This window comes from Aythya ferina, assembly GCF_964211825.1.
Source record: "Aythya ferina genome assembly, chromosome: 3".
NCBI lineage: Eukaryota > Metazoa > Chordata > Aves > Anseriformes > Anatidae > Aythya > Aythya ferina.
In genome coordinates, this window is record NC_140298.1 from 35,021,096 (window position 1) to 35,039,782 (window position 18,687).

At 33.2% G+C, this 18,687-nt stretch overlaps 1 protein-coding gene across 5 annotated transcripts in view; it reads right to left on the bottom strand.

Moving 5' to 3' along the window:
- The window catches only part of KIF6 (kinesin family member 6), a 174,640-nt gene that overhangs the window by 119,259 nt on the left and 36,694 nt on the right, over positions 1-18,687 (bottom strand). For 4 of the 5 annotated variants that reach the window (XM_084513564.1, XM_084513563.1, XM_084513562.1 and 1 more), the window contains 3 exons: positions 9,819-10,025; positions 4,591-4,734; positions 1,274-1,360 (listed from right to left, as the gene is read on the bottom strand). In XM_084513564.1, the coding sequence (XP_084369690.1) occupies positions 1,274-1,360; positions 4,591-4,734; positions 9,819-10,025 (438 nt within the window). The remainder of the gene's footprint in view (positions 1-1,273; positions 1,361-4,590; positions 4,735-9,818; positions 10,026-18,687) is intronic. The other variant, XM_084513565.1, reaches the window with a different exon arrangement.

Genomic DNA, 18,687 nt, shown 5'->3' on the forward strand with positions numbered 1-18,687 from the left:
ACTCTCCTTGCTCACATAACCAGTCATCTAATTGTAGAAGGCAATCAGCTTTGTCATGGATCCTTTACTCTTCATAAATCCATACTGGCTTCTTTTAGTCACCTTCTTGTTCTTCAAGTATTTGGAAACAGCTTCTAGAAGGATTTGTTTTATAATCTTCCCTGCGACTGCGGTTAGGCTAACAGTTGTACAGTTCTGTACATCTCCAAACCTTCCTTCTCAACTTCCTTGAAGATAGGCATGATATTTGCCTTTTTCCAATCATCGGTCACTGATTGCCATGACCTTTCAAAGATACCAAATAGCCTCACAGTGACCTCGGCCATGTCTTTCCACACCCTCACATGCATCCTATCTGATTCTTTGGACTTATCCTTGTCCAAGTGGCCTAAGTGTTCCCTAACATTCCTTCCCCACTGCAGAGAACACACTGCTAGTAAGACCTGTGGGCCTGATGTCAAAGCTTTACAAGTAACAGCTGAGGCAAAACAGCCTTTTCAATGCTATGTGTCAGTAGGTCTACTGCTCCATACTGAGCTGCAGGCTTACATTCTCCTTAGCCTTTATGTTGATGTCAATTTACTTATAAAAGACCTTCTTCTGACCCTTTGCATTCCATGGTGGTTTTAACTACCGCTGAGATTTGGTTTTCTCAATTCTATACCTGTCAAAAAATATAATGAAATTTGGATTGCTTTCACCCAGGTGTATAGCCCTTCCAGTGCATTTTGGGATGGTTAAAAGCCACCATGCCAGATCATTCACTGCACTGCTTGCTGTACCAGAGAAGCGTCATTAACATCACAATATGCTCAATGTATTCTGCAGAACACATTACGTATTCTAATTTCAAAAGTGCTTAACTTACAGCAGCTACCAGTAACGCACAGTATTGGAGGAAAATTTAATTATAAAAAGAGCTACAAGAACCATCATCCACCTATATGGTAAGTTTTATACAGCATGTACTATGTATCTACGCTATGCCAAATTGTATCTATGCTAATTGATGTGGCTCAACTACACAAGGGAGGGACACTGTAAGTTACTTGTTAGGGGTTTTATAAAGGTTCATTTGATCATTTGATTATTATTATCTCCAAAAGAAATGCTAAGAATAGCAGCTATTTTATAGATAAGATTGGAACCTGCATCTAAAAAAGGATTTAAATGAATTAATTAGCATAAAATTTTCAACATGCATATGATTGCAATTGTTTATTGAAATTAAAACCAAGCAATTTCCTTCCCTCTATCTCCAAATAATTCTCACCAATCTGGGGTCAACTTCTTCATTAAGAACTGCTTCATTCTTAATAAGAGCAACTCGCTGTGCAAATCTACAGGTTGATATAGATTCCTGGAAGAAAAAAAAAAAAAAAAGAAGGATTTCAGTTAGCTTTGCACCAGGTAACTGGAAAAGACTGCTGCTGATGTTGAATTACATTTTTTTATTTGGTGTATTTTACAGAAATAATCTGACATTTCATATTCCAAAAAACAATATTCAAGGAAAAGATTATCCTATTAATGATACTGATGTTAAAACTGTCAAATTGTAACATGTATTTTATTGAGCCAGTCAATCTACTGATCAGCTTTGTTTTGAATGAGCCCCTAGCTGGCACTAAAGGATAACAAAGCCACAACACTATTCAGAGGGTAAAAAATTTCAAATGGTGAGAAAAAGATGAAATTACCTAAAACTTTTTTTTTCTTTTTTTGATGAAACTGTGACCACAGAAGCATATGTGAAAAATGCTGGGAAGAGGTGAAGGGAAAGATCAGGACAAGTAAGGAACAAGTTAGGAGACTTAAAACTAGGAGGGATATGGTAGAACTATGATACCAGGTAAGAAACTGTCAGAGAGCAGAGCAGTGAACTAAGTTAGAGTGCAGGAGGACTGAAAGTCAGAAAAGTAAAGATACAAGATGAAGTTTGTGGAGGAAACTCTGACAATCAGTGAGTACTCCCATCTAGTGCAGAGTGAAATAGAGGATCCTTAATTATTGTTCCCTCCTTTGAGATCATGCCAGAACGCACTAGGGAACTTACCTACCTAATGAAAAACAAAAACAAACAAACAAAAAACAACAAACAAACAAAGACAAGCAACTGATTTCAGTTAGGTTAGAGGTTACAATGATATTTGATAAGGTGTATGATAAAATTTTCTGAGATGTGCCATTCTGACATTCTTAAAATATAAGGATCTACATCAAAGTCTACATCAAGAGAACATTACTATTGGTATATAATTATATCTCAGAATCAAAGTAATTCTGCAGTTTTCTTTCCTTTAACATATGGAAATACTAAATTAAATATATGATCAGGACTTCTCTTTCCATGCTTGGAGGGGTGGTCTCTGAATTAGGGTTATATGATGAAAGATACTGGTGTTTATTGCAAAAGTCATAATATATATACAGAAACAAATGGGAGAGGAGGATCTTACTATTAAAACAGCTGCACAATAACCCTAGCTCTTAGCACTTAGACCTTGTGTTTGCCTCCACCATGCAGGTCCCATGCAATGATAACCAGACTATGTAATTTTAATTCTTATATATTCACTAGGTACAACTCTATATACAGTATACATATATATATTGCCATCAGACCTCTTTGCCCTGTTCAGAGTGAAGCATATGTTAATTTCTTGAGTGGTTAATCAGTTCAGTCTTCAGCATTCAATATGTAAGCTCATGACCTGTTTATCCTATGTCATCAAAAGGTAATCAAAGCTAGCAACTATTAATTTCCTAATCATTTTTTCTACCATGCTTATTTCTGCAGAACCTGAGGGCTTCATCAAGATTAATCAATTAACACTCTAGGTATTGCTTTGCTGCAAGGAGTTGGAATGACCACACTTAACAGAAGGGAAACAAAAAGTACCAAAAATTAGATTTTTCTGATTAGTATCATTATACATGTATGACCTTATGTTCAAAACAGACCTTGCATTCAACTTCACTTGTAACTATAACAATTGATATGGCTACAATTCAGAGTCAAGACCTCCACAGAACTAGCAGGAAGAATGTGATGTAGGTGATGTAAAAAGGTGTATATGAACTATTTGGAAGAAGTAGGAATATAACCTAGGAATGTAACCAATATTCTATTTGTCCTCTTCATGAAAGTGCCCTTTCTTACACTGAATTCTCTGCTTCATTGCTTTCACTGTTAGAGACAAAGCTAAGTCCTTAAGAAAGTTGCTTTTAATATACAGCTTCATTTCATAGTGTGGGGTAAGGCTGTCTTGTGTTTCTTTTTGTGAATGAAATGTACATCCAGTGGATAAACAAACAAACAAAAAGCCAAACATAACTCTGCATAAATTAGGCAGCTGTCCTAATTCTGATATTTTCAAATGTCTAGTAATTACTTGAACATCTGTCCTAATATTACCTGCATACATCAGATTCAGGGAACAGGGTAAATTTTTTATTTATTTTTGGGAGGACTGAAGAAGGTTTGTTTTGTAGATGGCATATGGTAAAGCAAGAAAATGAAAGGTGTCAGTATCCTACTCTGGATAACTGCTGTGCCTAAATACTCCCCAAAATAGAAGCCTAAATTGCGATTTGAGATGGATATACCCGATGAATTGATGTATGAAAGTGTGCCTATACCACACAGTCAAAAAAAAAAAAAAAAAGAGTATTAATAAACTTATTCAGTTGCATTTATAACCAGACATCATGCTTGCACAATTATGTTGTAATAATAACATAATAATAAAATAATAATAATATAATAATACAATTCTAAACGTTCTGTTTCCATTTAAAAGCAAAGGCCATTTTCTAAAGAAAGAATGTCTTCAACTAGATGAAGTACAGTTTTGTAAAATGCTTTCCATTGTATTTCAGAAAATAGCCCTAAACATACTAGGTTTTTTTCTTGTTTATTCACATTAAGAAATCTTTGATGTTATGGAAAATCAGGAAATATCTATATTAGAAATGGATTTGAGCAGTGTTCTAGGTATGCACATGACAACATATTTTGTTAAATAAAGATAGGAAACCATAACTATTTAGAATTCACAAAGGAATACAGAAGTATTTAAAAAAAATCCAAAAATCCTAAATCGTTCCATCTAATTCCTTCTGTCCTTCATGACTTCTTGAATTGTCTACCATAAAAACTTGACTCCACAAAGTATAAAGGAGTTCTGCCAAGACTTTCTCGGTCTGATCGATATTTTGCTTAGAGATCTTACCAATATATATTTCCTTTGGAAAATCCCTTCGAGGTATCTTTTCATAACTCAAAGATTTATACATCAGAAAAAAATAAAATATATATACGATTCATTACTATGTGCAAGTCCTTTGTCAATTGCTCCTTGCCTTCAGATTACTTAGAGAATAACACATCCTAAAGGATTTACCTGTATGTTGTTGAAAGTTCTATTGACAGAATTATCTCCTGGAAATAACAGTAATTTTTTTTTTTTTTTTGGTAAGGATGAGAAAGAAAGCATACACACTTGAATTGCAAACTGTAATAAAAGTCAAAAGTGCAGGCTCTTTTAACAACTGAAAACATTTTCTTTGAAAACAGAAATAACATACATCTATGTTTCTTTTGTCTAAAGAAAGCGTTGCTATCATGGTAGTCATGCAGTTTCCTCCCAGGCTGTCTCTTAGCACTGAGGTCATCATAGAGTTTCGATAGGGAATGTGGGACCGATTTTTCTCTGCAAGGGCAATTATTACCTGAAACAACAGTAAAAATGGAAAATGTTTTTAAACTCACCAACTCACCTGACACAGAAAGATTAAAAAAAAAACACAACCTGCTCAGCAACCTAAACTTCTAATACAAAACTACACCTCTGCACCCACTTAGGTGCAAAGCCTCTGGTTTTATTGGTACAATTTTCACTTAAATGTCAGTGTGTTTGTATGTCTTTGCAGGCATTGGACCTAAAAGACCAAATACATTTAATTTTATCACACCTTAGCTTTACATTTTATAGCCTCTCAGAAACATGGAAACAGAACATGATAAACTAAAAACCACTCTCCGAAGATACGGTAACTTATTGAAAATCTTCCTCATATTTTTTTCAGCATAATAATTCGCTAAAATATGGAGAGCATTCAAGAAGAAACTTCCTCAACATTTGCTAAAGCATGCTTTTAAAATGACACATTCCTAAAGCACATGGTTCTTGAAGGGGTCAATTCATTTATTTCCGAGAAAATGTCTTGACAAGTACATGCTCAAATAAAAGTGTGCACTATTACAATGTACTACTGGAAAGAAATAATTCAGTTTAGAACGTATGTCTTGGCCAAAAAGGAAATGGTACACCTAATATTCTCAGCTTCTCTTCTCAGCTGTTTACATTATGATTCTAATTATTATTAAATGAAAAGCTAGATTACCCCATGATACATTCAGATACCAAAGATTTGAGCTGATATCTTGCCAAGCACTGTACTGAAAACCTTTAGCTATATGAATTGTCCAAGCTATCCTAAATGGTTAGGAGTTGTTTTTCCATCTATAAATGTTACATACCAGCACATATTTAGTTCATATTGCACCAAAGAAAATTGTTACTTTACAAAATTTAGCAGTAACATTTTTGTTGCCACTAGTTTAATAGTCTTCAGAAAGTTAAAATTTCTTATTACTATAAATCATATATTGGCTATCCTCAGAGGAACCAATACATAATATGAGAATTACTATATTGTAAAGGAAACTGAAAACACATTCCTGGATAAAGGTTTTAAAATATTGTGTATTACAACTCATTAGATGAAAATATGTCATATCTTATAAAACACAATAGCTGTTTTAGTTTCTAATATTGCACAGAAACCTCATACTAATGTGGAGTATACATTAATAAGTATGCTCTCAGATTCTGCCACACAGAGATTACTACCTAAATTGGCAAGATAGGAAAAGAACCAGAGGGAAGATATCTTATCTCTGTTAAAAATAGTAACTCTGTTACAGGGAAATTCACATTTTGTTGAGGTTCTTGCAGGAAGTCTGTAGCCCAGGAAGAATTCAAACCTTCTACCACTGGCACTGAAAACCTACATGACCAGCTCTCATGCCATTGTAGTGTCATGTGCAAGATTCATATAACACAGGAGGTGATGGTTTTAAGTCCCTTTAGTAAAACCTAACCTAAAGCATTAAAACAATTTTACAAGCCAATCAAAGAATCTGTAATAGAATGAAGACATATCTGAAAGTCAAGGAAATTATATTCTTTCACAAAACAACAGACCACTGTACAATATCTGAACAAGGATCTTCTAACAGCCAACTAAATGGGATAACCAGAAAACAAGTGTATTATTACCCTTCTGATATCAAAAGAGGTTTTCTTCTTTCTTCTTTAAGCATTGGTAGGTCGAATCTTAACAAACCTTAACAATATTACCAAACCAAAACTGTAATATGATGATTTAAATCACCACAATTTAAGGCAGAAAGTTATAGGGATATGTTAATTAGGAAGAAACAAAACCAGAAAATTACCTTCTCTACAGAATGTGGATAAGTAGCTGACAGTGATCTCAAATTTTACAGACAAAAACTTCAGTAAGTACAAGTAGCAGTCATTCATTAACCAATTAAATTTTTCAGTATTCTCTAAATGGAGCATATTTTAAATGCCAATTAATAGGCAAAAATGCAGTTGTTATTGTCAAACATCCTACTATGGCTTATAGACAACAAAAGCTACCCAGATGTGGTAGTAGGGACTTTTAAAAGTAACCATGTACCAAATTGCTGTGGGCACTACAGAATCATTTCTACTGCTACTGTAGATCAGGTGCACAAGACTATCAGGACTTCATTTTGCTCCAGACATACAGGCCACCTAGTTAAAAAAATGTGATTGATTTATTTGAAGTTATTTTAACACCTTAAGATAAGACTAAGTGTGGTAATACAGAACTGCGTTCCCATTCTCATCTTGACTCAAATCATTTTTATATAACCGTTATGCAAAGTGTTTAGAAATGGAATAACTCAACACTAAAACACCAGTAGATCATAACTAAACAGCTGATAATGTAAATAAGCTTATTTTGACTTGTTTAGTATTAGTCACTGCAAGGTCAGGATTGAATAACCTGATTTTTACTGAACAAAAATATTGTTTTTACTGTCTTCAGTCATCTTTTATTCAGGATTAGTAAACATTTTTTATTAATGATATGCAATTCCAAACAGAACCCAACTTGCTTATCTCCGTTTGTTTTTATACTACAAGAGGAGTTAAAAGTTGCACGACAAAATGTAAATATTTTTCTCTTCTGTAGTACTTCAAACATGAGTATCTCAAAATGCACTGTGAAGGTTATTAAACTCAACCTCACAGATGCTCATTGGAATGTTGCATTTTAAATACATAAAAATCATACAGTAAATAAATAAATAAATAAATAAAGATCCTAAACACAATTTGTATGATTTCAAATTTCATTTTTGAATCATTTACCCTTGTTGCTTATGATAACTGACATACAGCCATTTTACTTTAAGGTGAAATTTTAACAAATGGAAGATATGAAAATAAATCCAGTGTAATAGTAAATGACTGGCTGCCACCTGCTGTGCCTTAAAATTTCTCTTTTGACAGGTGAAAAACCTCTGATTCTAGAGTACATTAAATTGAACAAATTTCTTCTTGTTAAATGAAAAATACAACACACGCAAAAAAAAAAAAATTCTTCCCAGGAAGTGGAATGGTTGATTATATTTTCTAACTATAATTTTGAAGAAATTTTCACACATAGACACACACAAAATCTCCTTTTTTAAAGTACTTCCTCAACTGTAAATTTTACTAAATAACACGTGTACTGGAGTATAAATTGAAAAGAACAACTATGAACTTCAGTTAAGCATTTTTTAATTTTATTTTTATCCCACTAAGTAGTGACAGCTTCACAGATCAGCATGTACCTTCATATTGTGGTATATGAAAGAATTTAAAGAAATGTTTCAAAAATGTACAGTATTCTCTAGCAGAGCTCCAAAAACAACAAATGTCTGTCAACAGAAATAGTGTTTGCTAGACTATGAAAACAATACTACCTATTCAAATTTAGAAAGAAAGTAATTCATCTAACAGGTGGGAGGTCTGAAATCCACACTTAAAAAAAAAAAATCAGTGACTCTATCTTAATAGCAGAGTATACACAAAATATATTTCATTGATTACTATGTGTTTCTTACCCTTGCTTGGAGTTTTATAGCATTAGAATGCAAAAGGTTACAGAAGATCAGGCAGAACTAAATATAATGGGCAGAAAGTTTTTATAAGCAAACATAAATGTCTTTTAACAATGCTACAAATGCTAAGCCAAAAAAGAAACACCTGAAAGGAAGGAGTGCTATGGAATATGGACAACGTATAAACCTGGTGGAATAAAAAAAAAAAAAAAAAGAGAGATACTAGAAGAAAGTAATGAATGTAAACAGCCTTCACCATCATGCTTATCACAATTCACTGAAATTACTAGGCTTCTAAGATGTAATATTGCATTCTTCTAGTTTTGAAGGAATAATGATTATATGAGATCAGTGGAGGGAAAAAAATAATAATAAAATAATATTAAAAAAACACACACCATCAAAACTGTTAGCTAAAGCTTTCTACTGGAATTCTACTTCTTCAAAGTTTCCATTCAACTTCCCAACACACTCTTAATTCTTCCTTTGTTTCTATTTAACAAAAATTGAGTGACAATACTCAGGATGAGCCTGCTTTTTCAAAATTTGCCTTCCCCAAAGAGGAAACATAAAAAGCAAAGTTGAAAAAAATGGCAAAAAGTTCATGAGTTCATTTTTTAATTGTGTGACTAGTAGACACACAGAGATGGTATCTTTCCACTTCCTTAGTAAAATTAGCCGAACTATTTTTCTTTACTTCCCTGTAAGTCCGAACAAAAAAAATATACTGAAATTTGACTGCAAATAAATATAGCACACAAGTGAGACTTTTCAGCTTTCCCAATATTTTTTTTTTTTGTAATACAATACAAGAATACCAGTTGGTATATTTTTCTTTCCTCTTAGAAGCTCCAAATGGCTGTAAAGAAAGGAACTCTTAGAACTTTTCTGCATATGTACATTCAACAATTGCTAACCATCATATACACTGAAAGGAGGATAGGGATTTCAGCGTACCTTAAATCAACAAGCTAAATCTTTTTCAGTATCAGTAGCTGAATGACAAAGATTTATGAAGATTTATTATTTTTATTACAGTTGCACCTGTGAATCCTATTGGTATAAAAACTATCATGACAATTACCCCATCAATATATTAAAAAAGATAACTTCTGTCTTAAAGAGATCAAAGATTCTCATTGGCTGTGGAATAAAACAACAGATGAGAGAAAAGACTAAAACTTCATGATATTACAGTGCTCACTTGAACCAAATAAAAAACAGTCACTTTAGTACAATGGTTCTCGATACATTCTGATTCTCACTGAGGAGACCAGGTGAAAATCACATATAAAATTTTTAACAGAAATACAGTTGCAATCTTGTTAATATCTTTAGAATTCCAAATCAAACAAGAAACCTATTTTTGAAACAGTACCCTGTATATCTAATGTAACCTGATTTATCTGAATTAATATTATTTTATTTCAAATGAGGAGATATCAATTCAAACATATTTTAAAATGTGCAATAAACACATAGTATTAAGATTAACTGAACATGGGAATCAAGATTACAAAAACATTGCATATTGCTAATAAGGAATGGAGTAAAGGGAAAATTTTTCATAATATTTGAATTTTACCTGTTCCAAATAATGTAGTGATAAGTTGATATATTTGGCTTCTGTCAATAAATGACCTCCAACTCCAGTCTTTGCAACACGCTCTGATCCAGCAAGGTCTACTAAGTGTAACTTGGAACGTCGGATGGTTGCAGATCCAGGTTCCTTGCTGGAGATGTGAATAGTGAAAATGCAGTGAGATCGAGTTGAGGTTTGATTCATTGGTGTCTACAATTAAAAGAAATTAAGAGTACTTAATGTTCATTTAATATATAAATCTAGCTTTTCATAGCTTGAAAATCAGGAAATTGAAATCACCTATCCAATCTGTGAGCTGTTTCACCTGTAATAAATATGAAAGAAGAACACAAAGAAGTTTTCTAGCCAAATGCTTGGATAATATTAATCCAGACAAATTGTACTGCAAGCAAGCAATCAATCATGGTTCTTTCAAGATACTCTAACAGTGGGAACATCATCAAAGCAGCTGGCATCACCATACTGATGAATACTCCTAGAAAAGAGCATATAGATCAGAGGGGAACTTACTAATTCCTGATTTCCAAAAGGTCACCAATCTTCCTGATTTCATTATGCATCTCTCTTCCCTCCCCTCTTCCCTTTTATTTTTATTTTTATTTTTATTTTTATTTTTATTTTTATTTTTATTTTTATTTTTATTTTTATTTATTTATTTTTTTAAGTCAAACCAATTTGAAAGTCAAAATTGCTTTGAAATCTAAAGTGTATAATGAACATATCTTGAGGGAACACAGAAAACTGTTGAGCTTAAGCCTTTTTTATAAAATTTTAAAGACTGTAAAACTTCACTAAACCTTCATAAACCTTTTTTGATTTGTTCTCATCACTGTTTTTCCCCTCACTATCTTCTCCATAAGAGCATAAGACACTAATTAAAAAAAAAAAAAAAAAAAAAGGCTATAAATCTGCTAGTATAAAAAAGTACTATAGTATTAAGTACATTATTATTTCTCACCAGAGTTTGGAGCAGGTATATGAGTTTCTTTAACAACAGAAGTCCTAGAAGTGAATTGCATAACCAGTTCTTTATCTAGTTTGCATATTTCTAGCTTATCCAAAATTCATGGAAATGAATAACAAATATTTCAAACAATAACACTTTTTCATAGACATTACTACTGGAAAGAACATTAATAATTATGAAGTACTATGGCCAATCTAACTAGAAACACGGAGTACACTGTCTTTGGTGTATATTGGCATATTATTCTTTACAGCTTAGCTTGACGCCTATTTCTTCATATGCTTGTTTGTGGAGTCCGTCGTATTACGTACCATATCCTAACACTAATTATAAACGTATGCTGTGAATAGGTTGATCAAGACATATATACTTGTAATGTGAAGCGTAACAACAAAAGTATAATGAAGCTTCATTTTAACTACCTGATTTGATGGTTTATTAAATCCTACTGGCAAAATATAGAAGTATTAGTATTTGCAGAAAATTACAAAAACACAGGGGAATAACTTATTTAATATACAGATATGTACCTGTAGTGCTTCAGTTTCTTGACATGATGATCTCTTAAATAAAACTCTGCACAGAATATAGTTTATGGTTTTATTCTAATCACCAGAACTTGCTCATCTTTTTATTTGATTTTATTTTTCCTAGCTATCTACTGGACTAGCTAAGAATAGAATTTTCTGTAATGCTTTTGATTCACATTTTTATTACTTTTATAAAAAAATTAACTTGGCAAACTTAGAATTTTCTGTGTCATGACAGAATTTTCACCAAAGGTTTGGCTTATATATATATATATATATATGTATATTTGGAATAGCTACTGCCATACTTCTTTAACTACACACGTGGAAACTATTGGTCAATTTTTAGACACTTACTACTTCCTTTTGTATGTATTTAGTGGATTTCTCAATATGTTTGAAATTCCAAACAAAAAATTTAACCAACGCTCAGATATTTTGTTTTAGACTTCAAATGATCAGATAGCATTACACGTGCATCTTTCTTTTTTATAAAATAACATATAAAAATCTTTTAAGCATCTAAAAACTCTTTCCTTTAGTAGTAAAACAAAATGAATCCCTTATTATCCTCATAAATGGCTAAAGCTTTAGAATGTGCATTGAGATTAAAGGTTTGTTATACAAATAGTATTTTCATTTATAAACTATTACAAGTATGACAACATTGTTATCTGAGTATAAATACTTGACTTGCAGAAAAATTAAATAGTGAAATAAATTAACAAATAAATGCTGAGTTAGTAACTAAATCTGTACTTATTATAGCCTTTGAGAAAGAAGGTCTAAAAAGTCCTGGTTAAATTGCACAGTTCAATCTCGTCTGTATGTTATTGCTCTAGTATGCTGGAGTAATTATTCATTTTGGTATCCCTTGGGATTCTGAATAGATATTACAACATATTACTTTTTTTCCCCCCATAGTCTGCTTTGGTATGAAACATTCTACATGTTGAAATAGCCTGCAGGTATTGAAGGCGTCGGTTTTTTTATCCAATAGGTATGGCTCTCAACAGAAAGACTGCAAGTTAAGAGGAATAATTTGAACTGCTATACCTCTTCAATGAATTGTCTCCTGTTCAATTTCCTAGTAATTGTCTCCACCCTTGGTGCAGCTTGCTGCTCCTCAATGGTGCCAACACAACTGCACTGTTTTTGGGAACTGATCCAGCTTAAAAAGACTACAAACCATAGATATTTAACCTGGATCGGTTTCCTTATGCAATCACAGTACAGCTGTGTGAAGCAGTTCTGTTAGAGTAATTGAAAAAGGCAGCGCAGACAGTGTGAACAAGAAGTGGTGCGCAGGAATACCTTAAGCTTGTAGTGCTGGTGAAAAATATGCAATAAAATTACAGCCTTAGCACTATTTTATTTTGGGCTGCTTTTCCTAGCAAGGCCAAACTCAGAGGGAGAAGGAGAAGAGTTTGGGTCATTTAGTTTATACAGACGAGGAATTTTGGAATAATATAGGCAAACCACTGGCTCTACTTAACTTCCAGGTTTCTAAGGATCATTTCACAATGCTGTACAGAGCATCAGAGTGCTGTTACATGATATGCTGCCTTCTGGGGCAAGGCTTAGCAAACAAAGCGGCAGTGGCATGGGAACAAAAACAAACAGGTTCAGGGAAAGGTATAGGCCCTTCAAGCTTTGAAGAGCAAGAAAATTCTCCCAAACATAGCTAAAATGCAATTACATTAAGAAAAGATTATAAGCTCTTTCAATGTACTTTATTCAGCATTTCTGATGCCATGAATAATCTGAGCCAGTTTTACTTATTTTACTAGGAGAGCTATGATTTTACTACTTGCAGTTCTGCAAAGCAGGATTGGATACTTATTTTTTCCAGCTCAGAATCCACAGCAGAATTAATATTTAAGGACATTCTTTGCTAAAGTCATGGCAGTGGTCACGCTGTAGTGCAGACAAGTCTATGCCAGACCAAATATCAGTACAAGTCTGCCTACGGAAGCACAAGAGTTAAGTAAAAGCTGCTAAATCTATGCAAGAAGCAGGAGAAATTAGCATACTTCAGAATAAGCATTCTTTTAAGTTTCACTATGCAGTAAAATCTCATGTATTTCAAATTGTGCTTTTAGTAATACCTGATTAAACTGGGCAAAGGCTAATAAAGTTAAAAAAGCATTAAAGAAAATAATTTCAGGACACCAAAGGTTTCAGAGTATACCAAGCGTTAGCTCAGGGCAATATTTGACATATTAGTAATTTATTGTCTATGGAAAAACACAACTTGATTTTCCATGTTCCACGCAGATTCTACTGGCCATTGGAAATTCCATTGCTTTTCTCTCTACTACTTCTTTTGCCACTTAAAATGAATGGAGTTGATTTGGAAGTCATTGGCTAGAATCCTAAAACACCATTTATTAAAATCCTTCTTCAGAGTGGAACCATGCTTTAAACAATACACCTTTCTACAATATGATTTTATCTCCACTTTGCAGTTTTCATATATAGGAAGCTCTATCAGAACTCTTGAAGGAAACATACAGCAATTCAAATGTAAACTGTTAAATAGGATGTGATTACAAAATAATAAATGCAGTCATAATCCCCCATGCCTTGCTGCTTTCATCATACAAGTAGACAAAGCAAAAGGCAACAGAAGCTGCAACTTGTCAACATCTTCAGTCCAAAAAAAAGCCTTTTTTTTTTTTTTTGCAGTCATATATGCAACTTCTGACTATCACCATTCAGCTGTTCAGAAAGTCTGAAAACAACAGAATAAATAAATACATCTTCTGGACAGTGTCTCATAGTCTAGTAAAAGGTTCCCTTGGTGGCTTTTGGAGTTCATTTTGGCTTTGTTAGCAGTATTCTAAACATATGTATATGAAATCATCTTCAAGCTAATTTGATGTGATGAAGGAAAAAAAAGAAGGGAGTGGTCTGGCTTTCAGCAGATGGTTGCTATTGTGGAGGCTATATATAGAATAACAGATGAGCTGCAGTTACTTACAAAGAAATAATTTTTTCCAGGAATTCTGTGACATCATAAACCACATAAGCAGACTGCAGATTCTTTGTGATATCATGTGAAAAATACAAAGGAATTAATGCCAGGTCATCTGTTGCTGCCCATTTCTGGCACAGTAAAAGAGGAATTCAATAACGTATTTTTCAAAATCACATTGTGGTAAAACAACAATGTTTGGTCTGATGTTTGAAAATACATACAAGAGAAATTTCACGGACATGCAGCCTATTCTCCTTTTTTTACACAGGCATACCTGTGTCTGCTGAGGTTAAATAAAGTGTATAGAAGCTTTGTAACTGAAACCGTTACATCTATTCCTACAGCAATTGCAAGAAGGTGGTTTCTAATTAAATGAAAACCTGTTGTACAGTCATATTGCAAGAAGCATCAAATTTGGATGTTTCTGTCGAGGAATAAAACCTCATGAAATGTCCAGAAGTTGCTAAAACACAAATAATCCATCTTAATCGAATTGTTATCTACCTTAAATCCAAATAAACACTGCAGGAGTTCCTCCTAATACTATAATTTATGTACTTTCCAAATCTTTTGTATGTTGCAGCTGGTATTGCAAATGTTGTTATCACTAAGAAGAAAAGTAAGAAACAGGAAGCTACTGGCCTAAATAAAGTTCTTAATAACTGAAACCCTAAGGATGAGGAAATTTCTTAAATAGAAGCTTGAAAACAACCACTGAAAACAACAGAAGCTGCTACTATTTGGAAGAAAAATGTGTTGATTATGGCTGCCAAATGTACTCTGAGAAAACAGAGAAAAGAGTGCAGGACAGTTGGGACAACAAGATTTCACAGGTGATAAATGCAGTCATTCAGGCCCTATTGCAAACTATCTCAACTTGGTTGTTTATACCATTTCAGTGGAACCTTTCCTTATTTGAACCAAAATATTTAGACATCAGAAGAACATGATTTCTCTGTAAGAGTGATTTAGTGACTAGCCAAGGCATAAATGAAGGAATGATGATCCAGAGTACTCCAATTTTCTTGACAGAATGTCTCAGTGAGAAGGCACAAGATTTTGTTTCGAGGAACATTTCTCCTTCCTCTTTTTCTTTTTCTTTTCTTTTGAGGTCTTTGAATAAGACCAAATGAAAAGAGAAAGTACTGATAACAATGTAAATATCAAATTGACTTTTTCCCATCTCAAGCTACTATCAGATGGACAGCTGCATAAAGGAGTTATAGTATCTTTAGTCATTTTATAGGTCAGATGGTAAGAAAAGAGCTGCTGTGTACTATAAGAATGATAATTAAGCAATTTAACACACACTGTTTTTCTTGTTAAAATCATTATTAGAATATTCTGATGTTTACGCATTATTGGTTTATAGTACAGGACATCACAAGTCTCTCCAAGGTTGATGGAGCAGAGATTCTTGTGTTGAAAAGCAGTGGATACATCTGTCTAATTAATATAAACTCTTCAAGTTCCAACAGAACCATGCTATGTGGAAGGGTTTGTAAATTCAAGAATAGGAGGTTCCTACCTCTGTACCTGATAGATGATTGAGACTTCAGTATTTCTTTAGTTTCCTTTCTAATGATACAGTTTAAGTGCAGTGGCTCTTCAGGAGTATCTGGGTACCTTTATCACAGTTGTAATTGCAAATTTGTTGCTACAAAAATCAGGCTGAAAATAATTGTAATCTCACACTTCCCCAATTTCAAAACCAATACTTCATCTCTTACCTTTTGCATATTTAAAAGTACAGTTTGCCAGTTAGGCCCTGGTGACTGAGGTAGCTTTTAAAGTAATTATTATCCTCTAGTAAGAATATTATTATACTTTACATTATACAGTGACTTTTATCCATATAAAGCCCAAAGCATTTTAAGGGCTATTCAAAGCAGTATGTATGACACACTGATTGTTTTACCATGCACTGAAATGAAAACACCTGTGCTGAAATGGTGATGCCTTTTGCTGTTGATGATACCATAGAGCAGGTTTGCAAGGGTGGAAATGACTTGACAACTCATACCAATGAGCAACCTTGCAAAGCATAAAGTTGTAATTCATCCTAGAATATAGCTCTAACATGTATAGCATGCTTTCTTGGCAAAAGTGTCATTTAATCTGGTATGTTCATGTGTTCAAAATCTGTTTTTCAAATTTAATCAAGAAACAATGCATTCAAACACTACCAGTGGCTCTCTAAATATATTCATGAGGAAACTAATGGACAGTAAAAAAAAAAAAAAAAAAAAAAAAAGGGGGGGGAGGGGATTTAGTCCAATTCAGAGGTCACAAGTCATTCCCCTCAACTATCTTTAAGTGTTTAAAAATTTTATTCTTTATTGAAAAAAACACATTTAAACATTGCCAAAATCTTACTGCTTGTCCCATGTGTACTTCAAACATTTTAAATAATGGAACAAATACTGTGTAACATGCACTGTCTTCCACATTTAAACAATGGAGAATTATAGTTATAAAACCATGCTGTAAAATATTTCCTTCCTCACTAAAATTAAGTAATTTTTCATTAGAGGAAAAACAAATGCTAAATGTACACACAATTGGAGTATTCAGAAATATCTCTCAAAGATTTTATAGTTTTGAAATTAATGCACACCCTTGAGAGGCCACTGTCTCTACCTTACACTGCTATTTTAAGAGAAATATTAGAAAAGTACTATCAAATAACTAAATCATAGAGGTTCAGCATATTACTTCAAAGGACAGTGATCATAAGTGCTTCTAGTCACAAGAATTTAGAAATGAACACTTGAGATGAAGGCATATTAATGGTACATATATGAAAATAAAATAATTTGCAAATACTACTGAAATGTACATAAGTTTTTTAGATGTTGTTGCTTCCACCAGTGCCATATGCAAATAAAATGTTGAAATTCCTTGTTTGCATGTAAAGTTGGCTTAAAAATCAAAATACGAGAAATAAATTGATTTGTTTTTACAACCAGTTGCTAAGATTCTTATGCATTCAAAAGTAATAAGAGACTTTTTCATGGGAAAACAAACAAGCAAATAAAAAAAATAGCCTATACAATTGGAAGGGCTGCCAACAATCAGTTTTTTGTTTGTTCTCTTCTCATTTCTCTCTGGCAAAGTATGAGACAAAAATTTCCTATTTGGATTTTTATATTATGAAGTGTTCATGCATTTGTGTCTCTCATTTTCATTTACACAGCCTGTAGCACACATCCACTGGAGCCAAGGATTGGTCCCATACTGGCCTATAAACCAATTTTCCACAAATTAGACTAGATTCTTCTTTTTTCCTTTTTATTACCTATATGGTTACGTGTGGGAAATAAGTTTCCTGTTACAAATGTTCCCTTAGATTCCGACATGTAATGAATGCTTTCAAAATTATGATTACTTTTTCATGTTAACACAGTCAGACTTGAGGGCAAAATGCAGCCCTCAACCCAAAAGTTAGGCTCCACTAGCAGAGGCATTTAGGAAATTAAATAGTCATTCCTATTTTCAAAACAGTCCTGCAACTTTTCAAAGAAGGATTATAACAGGGATAAAGTATTAGACTGTGATTTTAGAGACTGATGTTCTGCCATAGTTTTCCTATGTGATCCATGGCAGTTTTTCCATAGCTAAACTCCTCATCATAAAAAAAATAAATAAAATAAAATAGTGGATCAAACATAGTTTTTCTTTTACTTATTTTTCTATTTAGGTTAATTCATCTTAAGTCTTTTAAAGCTTAGTTAAATAGGGTCTCCGTCTTTTTTGAGGTCAGGAAATGTTATCATAATTGAATTAAGTTTTAAAAATATGGAACTCTGGAGAAGTTATGGTTGCTATCATAAGCCTTCTTTTCTAGACCTCTACATTAATCCCTCATTTCTGAGAACACTTTTTTCATTCTTTTAAGTGATATTATAAACTGCTGCACTCACCTAAAGCCAAAAAGGCCAAGTGATAATGGGCAATATATGTTGTAGTACCTAAGAGAAAGCACCACTCAGAAAGCTCTCTGAACTGTGCTGAAATGTACCTGCTCTTATTACAATGGAACAATGTGTGAGATAACTACAAGTAAAACCTCTACAAGGAAATCCGAATTTGAAAAAGCAGCAAAAGTGACAACAGCATTAGCATTTGCTAACCCTCAGATCAGTGAAGCCTTTGTTAACCCTCAGATCAGTGAAGCCTTTGTTACTGGGGTCCCAAAGCAACTGCTTAACTCTCTCCTGGTTTAGTTCCATTTTTCAGCACATTCTCATGTGTATTTTTTTCCTAGCAAGAATTAGCATGCCTCAATAAAAATTATGAAGATGCAGACTCAAAAATAAAATTCTGTTAAGAAAAATCTCCTTTATTAAGTCACTGAATTTTGTGTCACAAGAG